Below are 12,559 nucleotides of genomic sequence, written 5' to 3' on the forward strand. Positions count from 1 at the left end.
CATATATGTGTGTATGCATTTTTAAAGCTCTTCTTCTTCAAGGCTCAGCTAAGTGATATATAAGTAGCCCAGATTTAGACTGGATCTGTGATTTCATTAATTTAAAGAACTCTTGACAAGAAAATACCATTTGCCAATGCAGAGCAGCACCTCTCCTGCAATTTAGGAACTTACAGCTCCTAGATGGGGCACTGGATAGAGTATTCAAATTGGAGATGGGAAGATCTGAATTCCAATTCTGCATCAGACACTGAGTGGTATTTTTGTTGTTTTTTAATCATTTTGGTCATGTTCAACTCTTCATGAATCCATTTGGAGATTTCTTAGCAAAGATCCTGGAGTTGTTTCCATTTTTTTCTCCAGTTCATTTTATAGATATGGAAATTGAGGCAAACTGGGTGAAATGACTTGATCACAAATCTAATGTCTCAGGTCAGATTTGAACTCTGAAAGATGAGTCTCCCTGACTCCAGGCTCAGGACTCTATCCAATCAATTGTCCTTTACACCACCTAACTGCCCTATGATAACTAAATCTGGAAAAATAATCTCACTTCTCAAAAGCCTCCATTTCTTCATCTGTAAAATAGAGGCAATTGCAGAGGATCAACTGAGATAACCTAAGTGTTCTGCAAAACTTAAGGCAGTATAAAAATGCTAACTTTCTAAAGAAAACATTTCAGCTCTAAACAATTACATAAAGGCAGTTAGATAATAACTCCTTCTTATCTGTTATCAATCACTGCATAATTTAATGCTGCTTTATCTCTAATTGTCTTGATTCAAGAACTTCTTTTCTGATTAAACTTGAACTAAGTGTAGCGTCAGTCCTCTTTTGTCTTGGATTTAAGACCAGCTTGATTATCAAAGCCCTCTTGGCAGTTTCTGCTCAACTTTCCTCAGTCTCAGCCATAAGAAAACTATTCCCCAAACTAATTTGATAAAGCTAATCAAAAGGATGCTCCTATTTTGCATCTCTGCCCTCTGAAATATTAATAGATTTTTGCCATCATCTAGCTCTGAAATACTAAAAGATTTTTTGCTAGTAATCCCTGATTCCTCCATTCTCCTCTTCCCATGACTGAAGCAGGAGAGATTATAATCATAGATGTATTCTACAAGACTATTTGTGTCTATCTAATTGTAGAATGGAAAGAATACTGGATTAATGAAAAGGCTTGGATTCTAGTTTTGCTTCTACCACTTCCTGTGTAACCTTGAGAACATTTCACTTTTCTGTGTCTCGATATCCTTCCCTCTAAAATGAGAATATTGAAGAAGCTGATCTTTAGCTTCTCTTTCTACTTGAAAATTCTTTAATTCTGTAGTCAGTTAACTGTAATTTTCCATTCTACTCTTAAAGAAGTATCCCAGTGAGGATTGTCAGCTGCTATGGATTGCTTGAAATTTATTAGTCATTTAAATCAAATAATCTTTCCTTTTAGAAGAGACAAACTATTCATATGCAAAATCAAATCTGCTTTCAGATGCAAGATACCTCTTAGTATAAATCCAACTTTTACCAGAACACAATTTTAAAATAGCATTCTAAAAAGAAAATTTAATGAGATTTTAAAATATAGCTTTAATGTGCTTGCATGCCAGGCAGAGGAGCAACATGGTGGTGTGGATAAAAGTTGGCCTTAAGCCAGGAGTTCTGAATTCAAGTCTTGCCTCTGATGCATACTGAAAGGGCAAGCCTGAACAAAAATTAACTCCTCAGTGCTCTGAGTCATTGGTGTCAAACACAAATACAAATGGGGACCATTTAGCCATACATAAGGTTTTCTGAGGCCCGTATTATGCACCACACATGTTATATTAAAAAACTTACACTTATCATTTATTTTTTATTATTATTATATTAGAAAATTGTCATTATCTATGTTTCATTAGACTTTGATTTATTGTTCTAAATTTTTCCCAGTTAATGTCTTAATCTGGTTTAGTAATGTTCTGGGGCAACCTTATCAGACTGGGAAGCCATATATATTTGACAGCCCTGCTTTAGGCAACTCTAAGAATATGACCTGAATTTGTAGAGAGCTTCCTCATTGGGGAGTTTCCTATACTAATGAAATCATGGTCCAATAGTTATGTGTATGAATCACAGACATCAAAGCTAGAAGAATCAAAACAATTGCAAAACTCTATTAGAAGCCTCTGAAAATTGACGTCAGAATTGGATTGATTCAAGAGAAATTTTAAAATGCTCCATTTCTGAAAACTATTTGGCAAAAATAACTACAGAAGAGAATCAGAAGACCTGACTTTAAACCTTGACTTTGCTATCTATACAAATGTAACTGGGGGTGAATCACTTTTCCACTCTGGGCAAGAAGTTTCTCATCTGTAAAATTAATGGAAGGGATTTCAGAAAAAAAAAAATTTGGAGTGATACTTTTTTTTAAGAAAAGTGACTGAAAAATCCATATTGTTAGGAATATATCCTAATGAAGCTAAAGGCAGGGAGAAAATGTCCCATAGACACCAAGATGTGAATGGCAACGCTTTCTATTAACCCCTCCCCCCCAAATTAAAAAGTAGGAGCCCATTGAGAATCAATCTATACAAATTCAAAATTATTTATAATAAAAAACTTGTGGAATAAGTTCTATTATCATCTCCATTTTGAAGACGAGGAAACTGAGCCTCAATAAAGTTAAATGACTTGCTTACTATCATACAACTAGTAACCAGAAACAGTGACATTATAACTCAGGTTTGTCTTGACCAGTGTTCTTTTCACTGTAATAGCACACTCAAGCACTATCCATCTTTTATTGATTTGCTTGGGGGAGGGAAGCTAAATTTATGCAAAGTAAAGTGAACAAAACTAAGAAAACTATGAAAACAGTGACTATAAAACAAAAACATAAGCAGAGACATACATATATATATATATATATATATACATATGTAAAACTATATATATAAATGTGTATATATGTACATGAAATCATTTTTTCAGTGTTGTCTGACTTCTTTGTAATCCCATTTGGTACTTTCTTGGCCAATACACTGGAGTGATTTGTCATTTTCTTCTCCAGCTCATTTTATAGGTGAGGAAACTGAGGCTATTAGGATAAGCTACTTGCCCAGGATCCCACAGCTAATAAGTATCTGAGGGCAGTTTGGTACTAGGGGAAATGAATCTCCCCTGACTTCAGATCCATTGTACTATCTAGTTGTCCATATATATCATAATACATATTTTTATATATAAAGGTATGTATGCATGTACAAACATGCACATGTTATTCCTGATGACCTTGATCATTCATATACTTTATATTATCCTGGGAAGTAATTTTTAAGTTTTCATTTGTATTTCATATGTATGAAAATATGGAAATTTCTAATAAATATACTTTCTTTTTCCTTTATTAAAATAAATTGACACTGTTTAATTAAATGTCATGGGTGCTATACTTTTTTTTTTTCCCCTCTGAGGCAATTGGGGTTAAGCAACTTGCCTAGGGTCACACAGCTAGGAAGGATTAAGGCCAAATCTGAGGCCAGATTTGAACTCAGGTCCTCCTGACTTCAGGGCTGGTGCTCTATCCACTGCACCACACAGCTGCCCCCCAGGTGTTATACTTTCAAAGATCTGTGTTTAGCATAGTGCCTGGCAATAATAGGCCTTTAATAAATGTCTGTTGATTAACTGGTTGTGCAGTGTTATCTTCCTGGATGACCAGAATTTTGCACACACAAAATATTCCTGTATTTTTTAATATTTATACTAAAAAATTATAAATTTTAATCATCAATATGCTGCATCCCTAATTTACTTTGCATTTATTTTCACATACTTTGTGATTAATTATTAGTACACTCGTTATATCCCCACAATAAAATGTAAACTCTGTGAGAGTAAGGAATGTTGTGTCTTTTTTTCTATTATTAATGTTTAGCCAAATGTCTAGGGTTGAACTTCATAAATTTTATTTTAAATTGAATTGAGCTTTAAAAAATTTTTATTTTCATGGACATAGAATTCTCCTAGACATGCTTGATAATTTCTGAAATAATCACAGAATTATTGAGCAGATTTAATAAATTAAAAATACTGCTGCTATGAAGAAATGAAGTCTTTTCATCATAAGCATCAGAAAATAATTCTGTGGAAAAGTATTAAGTATGCAAGATTTTGTTTTTAAATGTGGTTGGTTTTCAACTGAATGATTTGTATTTCTCCTCCTGTGGACAGAGCTTTGAATTATATCTCAGATAGCATGTGATTTTTTTCATATTCTGATATAATATCTTCCCAAACAACTATATATATATATATTGAAACATCATTGGATGTTTCCATTCTCTCTCTGGTTGTAAAATGAATGGGTTCATTGCTTTAAAAAAAAAGAAAGAAAGAAAGACAAAAATTATAAAGCAGTTTTAGACTCACTTCAATATTTTTGCTTTTGATTCACTCATATTTTGGAAAATTAGTTTCTATATTTGTCATTTTGGGAGATGTTCAATTTACACAAGAGAGAAGAGGAGAATTTGAATTTTTATAGTTTCACTTTCATTCTCCTCTAGTGAGCAGCTGATGTTGTTAAATTATGTTTTTCCATTTATTACATGTATTAAAGAGACAGATTTGCAGAATAATAAAAAATTGTTTTCTTGCTTTGCCATCAAAAGGGCACATATACCCTGGGGTGCAGTTCATATAGCACTTCTATTTCAAACCTCAGACACTTTTAAAAAAATACTATGTGAAAAATAATTGCTGTCTCTATATCAAATTTTCATCCTTACTATGAAGTTGTATTGATAAATTGAAACAGCTTTATTTACTTTTACTGAAGAAAATACATTTCTAATAAATATTGAGCCATATCATCAAGGATACAAAGTAATTCAGAAACATGGATTTAATGCAGCAATCTTGTATGGAAAAAAAAACAACGTCCCTCCCTTGTTTTCCAATTTCTTTCTTTGCTTTACTTCAGGACCTGATCATCTTTTTTTTTTTTTTTAATGTTACTGAAACCTTTTGAGATTTTTTTTTAACAATACCTCTCTTTCCCAGTGAGAGTTGGAAGAGACATTAATGGACATTTAAACATTCATCATCTTTTTTAATATTTTCAAGAAAACTAGTTAGTTCTAATTGTTAGAAAATTTTTCTTAATATTGAGTATAAATATCATCCATTGTTACTGGTTCTGTAGTCGGGATTCAAACAGAACAAGCTTCCTTCTCATGATGCTTTTAGGTTCTCTTGTACAGGTGTCATGAGGGAGATCAATTGAAATTGCCTATAGTTATGTTTTTTTCAGTTCAATTAACTCAATAAAGAAAAGTTACTCCCTTAAAATCCAATAAGTAACTATTTCTTCTTCAATGTAAAATTTCCAGTGTAAAAAATCCTGAATGGGATGTTCTTAAGATACCTTTTATGTGAATTTCTCAATACTGGAAACAGTCCTATGATGTGTTTGAGTAGAGTGAAGTTTGAATAGTGATACAACAACATGAAAGAAGATTTAAATAAGAACTTAATTTAGCTTATTTCATAATAATTTCTAATCTTTTGACATGGTGGTCTTCCACAAAAAATCTCCCTGGAGCTAATTTCCAAGCATATAAAATGTGTATTATCTTGCACATAATTTTCCTGTACTGTTACAGATTGTTTGAGTCAATCTTTAAGTTAAATTTTTATCATTGCTATCTTTAAAATGAATTTTTGAACCATCTCTTTCATCTTGTTTTTTACTCATCCCTTATATCTGGTCAAAATTTCATGCTCCATAAGTTTGCCTCTGAGCAGAAAACACAATATGAGGAGAAAGGTCATGGGAATTGTCAAGAGCCACTGATAAAGAGTGGTCAGGAGTATATGCAATACTTTTAAGTGCACTAAAATTTTATGATGGTAACTTATGAAATGTAGCATGTCCAGCCACTTTGAGACATTAATATCACTAAGAAATAAAATTGCAAATGTTGAAAAAATCTGTGTAATACAAAATACTCAAAGGCCAATCAGAAGACTTTGGCCATTGACTAAGTGTCAGTGCAAAGGTGATTCAATTTATTCATTCAATCATTCAGCATTTATTACATAAGCCCAATGTGAGCAGAGCACTTATTAAGTACTTAGGGAAAAGGCAAAATTTAGGCAAGAATTCTTGGTATAGTTGGAAGAATACTATCTTTGTAATCAAAGAAACTAGATTCAAATCTCATCTTTGATACACATTGCCCATGTGTCCTTGAGTTGCCCTGTTCTGAGTTTCCTCTCTTATGCAATATGAGGTTGGTCCCTGAATTTCATTCTAATTCCAACTCTGTTATTATTTTATTCTTTAATCCCTGTCCTCATGGAGTTTGCAATTTAGTAGGGGCTAAAGATGGAAACATAGATAACTAATAATGCTATGCAATAATTGCATGAGAATCACAAAAAAAAAGTGTTATACATTAGAATACTTTTGAAAAAGTAGCATATTTTTAAAAATAGACTTAAAATGAAGGGAAATTGTATATTACCCATGTGGAATGGTATTATGGTATTTGGGGCAAGGACTGTCTTTTGCCTTTCTTTGTATACCTTCTACCTAAAAGAGTTTTTGACACATAATAGGTGTTTTAAAAATGTTTATGAATTGAGAGTAAATGCTGGTTCCCTCAAGGCAGGGGTGGGATCTAGGTTGGATTTTTTTCCTAATTATATCACTTTTTGAATAAGTCATAAAATGTTTCTGGACTACACTTTCTTGGGGTTTTGGGATGGGATTTGAATTAAGATTTTCTTTGAAGTCCTTTTCTTCTCTAAAATTCTATGACTGTGCTATGCACTATGTACATATTACATACTATGGATAGATCATTGGACTTGGAATCAAGTAGACTTTAAGTGAAATCCTGAATCAGATATCTGTTAGATGTATGGTCATGGGGAAGTTACTTAACCTATATTAGCTTTAATTCCTTAAAAAATGAAAATAGCAACTTCACAGAGTTACTATGAGGATCAAATGAGATAAAATATGTAAGTGCTTTGCAAACCTTGAAACATTATGCAAATGAATTATTGTTATTATGATGTTATCTTTGAAGGTTTTCAGACTTAGATTAATTTTGTCTGAATTGTCTGAGGAATAATATTGTTGATACTATAGATTACAGAATTGAAAAGGTAAAAAAAAATGTGAAGTTAATAGATGCAACTGGTTCTTAGATAGTTTTCTTGACAGTATTCCCAGTAACTAGGGCTGAACTGAATCTTAGAATTGCTGACTACTGCATTCTAGGTCAATTCATCTGGCAGAATCATTTCTTAGTAATCATCCACAGTGATGATGTATGACCACAGAGATGGAGACACAGATGCACAATTTTTGTGCCCTGAAGCTTCTTTCTTAAGCAAAGATGGCAAGTCCAGGACACTGGACCTTGAGCTAAGGGAAAGTGAGGAAGTGACCATTCCAGTGGAGATGTGCTCGACAATCATTAACTTTGTCTCTGGACATTTGCAATACCTTGGCTAATGCCCAAATAACAGTAAGAATGAGAAAGGAGTTTTCCCTTTGTCTTACTCCTCTATCACCACATTCAACTTCAGCTCAAACTGAATACATGGCCATGGGTTAGCAGATTGAATCTGTGTATATTCACGTTTGTATATAGGTGTGCATGTACACATAAGGACTATGCATTCAAAATAAATGCAAGTCTTTCCTTCATATATGAAATCTGATATTGATTCACTATCAGTAGAATGTGTGTTTTGCAATGTTTTTCCTCTAGTGGTAATGAATTTGCACTAATTTATATATACTTTAATCCAAGTTCTCATTATTACTAAGACACATTTACAAAACAGCTAAGAGAGGTAAGGGAGAACTTGATTCTGGAGCATTTAATTTTTTTCTGCTAAAATGCAAATAAATATAAAATGGAAATGTGTTTTGCATGACTGCACATATATGACCTATTTCATATTGCTTGCCTTCTTAATGAGCAAAGAGATAAGGGAGGAAAAGAATTTGATATTCAAAATTTTTAAAAATGAAAACTAGAAAATTTTATGTGTAATTGGAAAATGCTTTAAAATTTTAAAAAATGATTTTGAATCAAAGAAAATAGAGCATTTGTTTAGTTCTAAAAATATAAGCCTGTTAAATTGAACTGGTTTAGTGACTTGCCCAGACTAGAAAGTGTCTAGACTAGAAAGAGACCAGATTTGAATTCAGGAATTGACATGCTAACCTTGTGCTTTAGACATATCCAGTTACATGAAGCATGGCTTAGAAATAATAGGAGAGGAAGGGAGACAAGTTAGAAAATTGTAACCATAATCTGAGTGAAAAGTGATGAGGGCCAGAACTAGGAAGTCATGATTCCCTACTTCTTCCTAATGGGGCAACATCCTATTTTGTTAAACATCACAATTCTCTTTTTTAGCAAATAGTTTTCATGGCCAAAAGACAATGTTCACTTAGAGAGTTTTCCTCTCTGTCAATTCTGCCTTCATGACATTTCTCACATAAGACTCCTCTCCAATCCTTGATGCAGACCCTCACCACCTCAAACTTGTTTGCAGTTGTTTATTTGTCTCCCCCAAAAGAAGAAGAGATTCTTGAATGTGTTTTTGTCTTTCATTGTATGCTTAGAGCTTTACTATAGTACCTGTCACATAGTAAGCTCTTAATAAATAGTTAATAAATACTGACAATGGGCAGTTCATACTATTAACTAGACTGGTTCTGAGATGACATTAATTAATCAGCAAACATTTATTAAGCACCTATTATGAGTGAGATCCTGTTTGTAAGCACTGCCATACACTAACCCATCACCACAACATTTACTCAAAGCCTTTCCACCTTGACAGGATCTGCCTCACTAGGGTTCTACAGGTATGGCTCTTCAGAATACATTTTATTCATTTGTAAAATGATGGATATGGATTGAGTTAAATTCCTAGAACTAGTAATTAGATGGTACAGTGGATAGAATATCACACCTGGAGTCAGAAAGGCTCATGTTCCTGAGTTCAGATACAACTTTAGACAGTTGCTAGTGTGAACCTTTTGGCTCAATTCCTCATCTATTTAAAAAAAAAAAAAAAGGCTAGAGAAGGAAATAGCAAATCACTCCAGTATCTTTATACAATAAAACAACATATGGGATCGTGAAGTGGGACATGAATAAAAAACAACTGACTGGGCAAATTCCTTCTAATTTGCCAGTGATGAAGAATGCTACCCACTTCCTGACAGGAGAGATGGGAGATTAAATATTGAGAATGAGGCACACATTTTTGGAGATGACCAATTTGGAAATTTGTTTTTCCTTCCTTACAAACAGCTTTTGTTAAAAGGGTTTTGTTTTACTTTTTTCTCTTTCCAGCAAGTATGTATGAGGGAAAGAAAAAAAAATGCTTATTATTTGAAACAACATTTCATTTAAAAATAAATGTATGTAGGATTTTTTGAAAATTAAAAAATAAATTTCTTTTGCTTTTGAATCATCTGATCCTGTTTCACCTGGGTTGATGCTAGATTTTATATAATCTATAGATTAAGAATAAAAGTTTAACATCAAGGCAGCATATTATATCAGTAAATAGCAATAACAGTATATTATAATATCACTATTCATCTTGATTGTAGATTGGATATTAAATTATTTGGGGAATCTAAGTGATAGATTTCCTCCTTTTGTTCTTTTCCACATTAAAGTGAGTCAAGGGTGAACTGAGTCATCTAGAATAGGTAAAAAATAAAGTGCAATTGAGTCAGAGAATCTGGATTCAAATTCTATCAGCATTACTTACTACTTGAGTGACCCTGAAAAAGGCATTTTCACTTCTGTGAAATAAAGAGTTGGACTCAATGACCTCTGAAATTCCTTACAAACTCTAGAGCAATGATTCTATGAACTGATAAAGTCAAGAAAGATTAACAATCTCCCTTTCCTTCACTTTTCCTCCCTGACTTCCTTTAAAGCAGTTTTATGGGATAACTGCCATTGAAATCTTACTCTGATTCATATTGGAGTTGACTTGGAGGTAGCATTGAGTTCGTGAAGGTTATGCTTTGCAGGGTATAAGTTTGGATAGGTTTTTCCAAGGCTTCAAATGTTAACATGAAAACAGAGTATGTATATGTGTATGTATATGTGTGTGTGATAAATATGTATATGTATGTAATATATGTGTATATGTGTGTGTCCAAGAATCAGCTTTGTTGAGTTTAAAGATTCTCATTAAGAGGTCAACTGAAGGATGACAAATACTTTTGATGGAAGCAACCTATCAAAAACCTATCACTAAATTATATAGGGGTTACAGTCTACATCAGGAGATAGAACAATGAAATGACAGATTCTTGTGATATTAAAGAGCACATTATAATGTAATGAAATTGTTTCCTTCAGATTCTAAAATGAACCCTAACTTCCTATTTGCAGAAATAATGAACTTCTATTGCAGTTTATAGACTCAGAGAATATGAGGGCTGAATGGAACCTTAAAGATAATCTGATCCAACACTCTCATTTTAAATATTAGAAAAATGAGTCTCCAAAAGCCTAAAGATTTCTACCAAATCACAATTACTAAGTGACAGAGCCAGCATTTTGAACCCAGGTCTTCTGGCCTCATGTGCACTGTGGTTTCCATATGTTATTCAACTAGATCCCAATTAGTGCAAATGATGAATTCTCTAAAGTGGTCACATTATTCAAATTCACATTATTGATTGGGTATAATTGGTTACCATATTTTTACATAATTCTAACTTCAAACAGTGCATATGTGAATTCATGACCAAATTAGTTATTCACACTAACTGGGATTCATCTTTGCTTCATTGTCTCTTATGTCTCCTACTTTAGAAAGTTTTTATTTATTCATGCAAATACATATTAAAATGTTAAAATTAAAAATTAATTTCCTCATCTATGAAGCCAAAAGTGCTTTATAAACCTGAAAGAGTTCTGTCGATGTGAGCTGATGACTAATAAGCCATGAAACTTGAATTTAGCCATAACATTTCCATCTCTCTCTTTTCCAGCCTTTTCATCCCCAAACCTTCCATAACCAAGCAGTTTTCCTTCTGAACCAGAAAACTTATTTTTATTGTTCCTGGACTTGATTTTCTCCTGATTTGAAATCTTTTGAAGATAAATGGAATTTTTTCAGAATCCAGTGGAATTTTACTGAGAAAAGAAAAATATTTTCCTATGAATAATACCAGCCTCAACTAGATTCTATAAAAAGGAAAAAAAGACAGGAAATCTACATGAATTTTTATCTTTGAAGCAAACCTATTCATAATTAAATAAGGCATATTTAGAAATGATATATGTAGATCTAAACAAGGGTTGGTTTATTCTTGAACTGCTACATAGGAAAGTCCACCAATGAAGTGACATCACTGGATTTTGGTAGGCTGGAGATTATGGACGTTATGGAGGTTGATCAATTCTGAATGTGTATGGGTTGCTATTACTAATGTGTCAATAACATTTTCTTAGATAAGGAAATTTTGGTTTTTTGTTTTGTTTTGTAGACATGAGCGAATTCATACCAAGAAAAGTAACTATAGTAAAACTTCAGTACCTTCTCCAAAGGATGTGGATGATTTAGCTACTCTTGAAGTCTTGGATGAGGTAAGAAATACTATTTAGACATGTTACTCAAATGGCATTTTATCTTATTAAAAGTAGCCCCTTTCTATGGTTCTTATAATTTGATGATCTATCCCTCAGCTTCCTATGTAGCATTGACATAATCTATTAAATCTAAGTATGGTTAGTCCAGAAGTCCAGTCTCACCATAAAGCACATTGCATACTTTCTTCTAATCCCTCACTCTGTAGTACTAGCAACATAGACATTCCTCAAACTTCACCACCAGGTACAGTAGTGCTTATCTCTCTCCAAAAAAAATCAGGTTTCTTCAAGTGACAATGATCTATTGAGTTTGAAATCTTAAGGTGGAGAAAAGGGGGAGAGAAACAGGTGTGATAACTATCTTGATGCCAGAGGGACAGTGGAAGATTTCAGCTCAACTTACTTTTTAAAGCTTCTTTCTCATTAGAAATGTCCCAGAGAATAATGGGTTCCAAAAGCACTGTTACATTTTCCTACAGGTTTTCCAAAGGAAACTAGCTGGTCACTTGTCAGCTACGTTGAAGCAAAGATTTCTGTTCATTGTGGGCTGAATTGGATGACCTCTGAGGCTCTTTCTATAATTCTTAGCTAAGTTGATTTGCAAGCCATTTTGTTCCTCCAGCCATGCTCACTGTCCAGGCTTTGGTGAGTTCCCCAGATGAAGAAGAAAGTGTTTTTGTCACCACCAAACTTCTCCTATGTCCTTCAATCCCTAACTCATACTTCCTGAGAATTCTCAACAGAGACAATTAATTTTGCTCCCACACAGCCTGATTCTGGGGGCAAGTGATCAGCAAGCTAGTAACTTGCAATCTCAGCATCAATCTTCCCAAGTGTCCAGAAATAATCACAAGAATTCAGAGATATCCAAAATCACCCCTCCTCAGCAAAAATTTAGACCCTCTGCCCTACCTAAT

The 12,559-nt window shown here is 33.3% G+C and overlaps 1 protein-coding gene across 1 annotated transcript in view; it reads left to right on the plus strand.

Annotated features, from left to right (window-relative positions):
* MYO3A (myosin IIIA) overlaps positions 1 to 12,559 on the plus strand; it is a 216,293-nt gene that overhangs the window by 83,980 nt on the left and 119,754 nt on the right. The window contains exon 9 of the mRNA XM_052001420.1: positions 11,540 to 11,639. Coding sequence (XP_051857380.1) covers positions 11,540 to 11,639 — 100 coding nt within the window. The remainder of the gene's footprint in view (positions 1 to 11,539; positions 11,640 to 12,559) is intronic.

The sequence above is a fragment of the Antechinus flavipes genome, chromosome 5, assembly GCF_016432865.1.
Source record: "Antechinus flavipes isolate AdamAnt ecotype Samford, QLD, Australia chromosome 5, AdamAnt_v2, whole genome shotgun sequence".
NCBI lineage: Eukaryota > Metazoa > Chordata > Mammalia > Dasyuromorphia > Dasyuridae > Antechinus > Antechinus flavipes.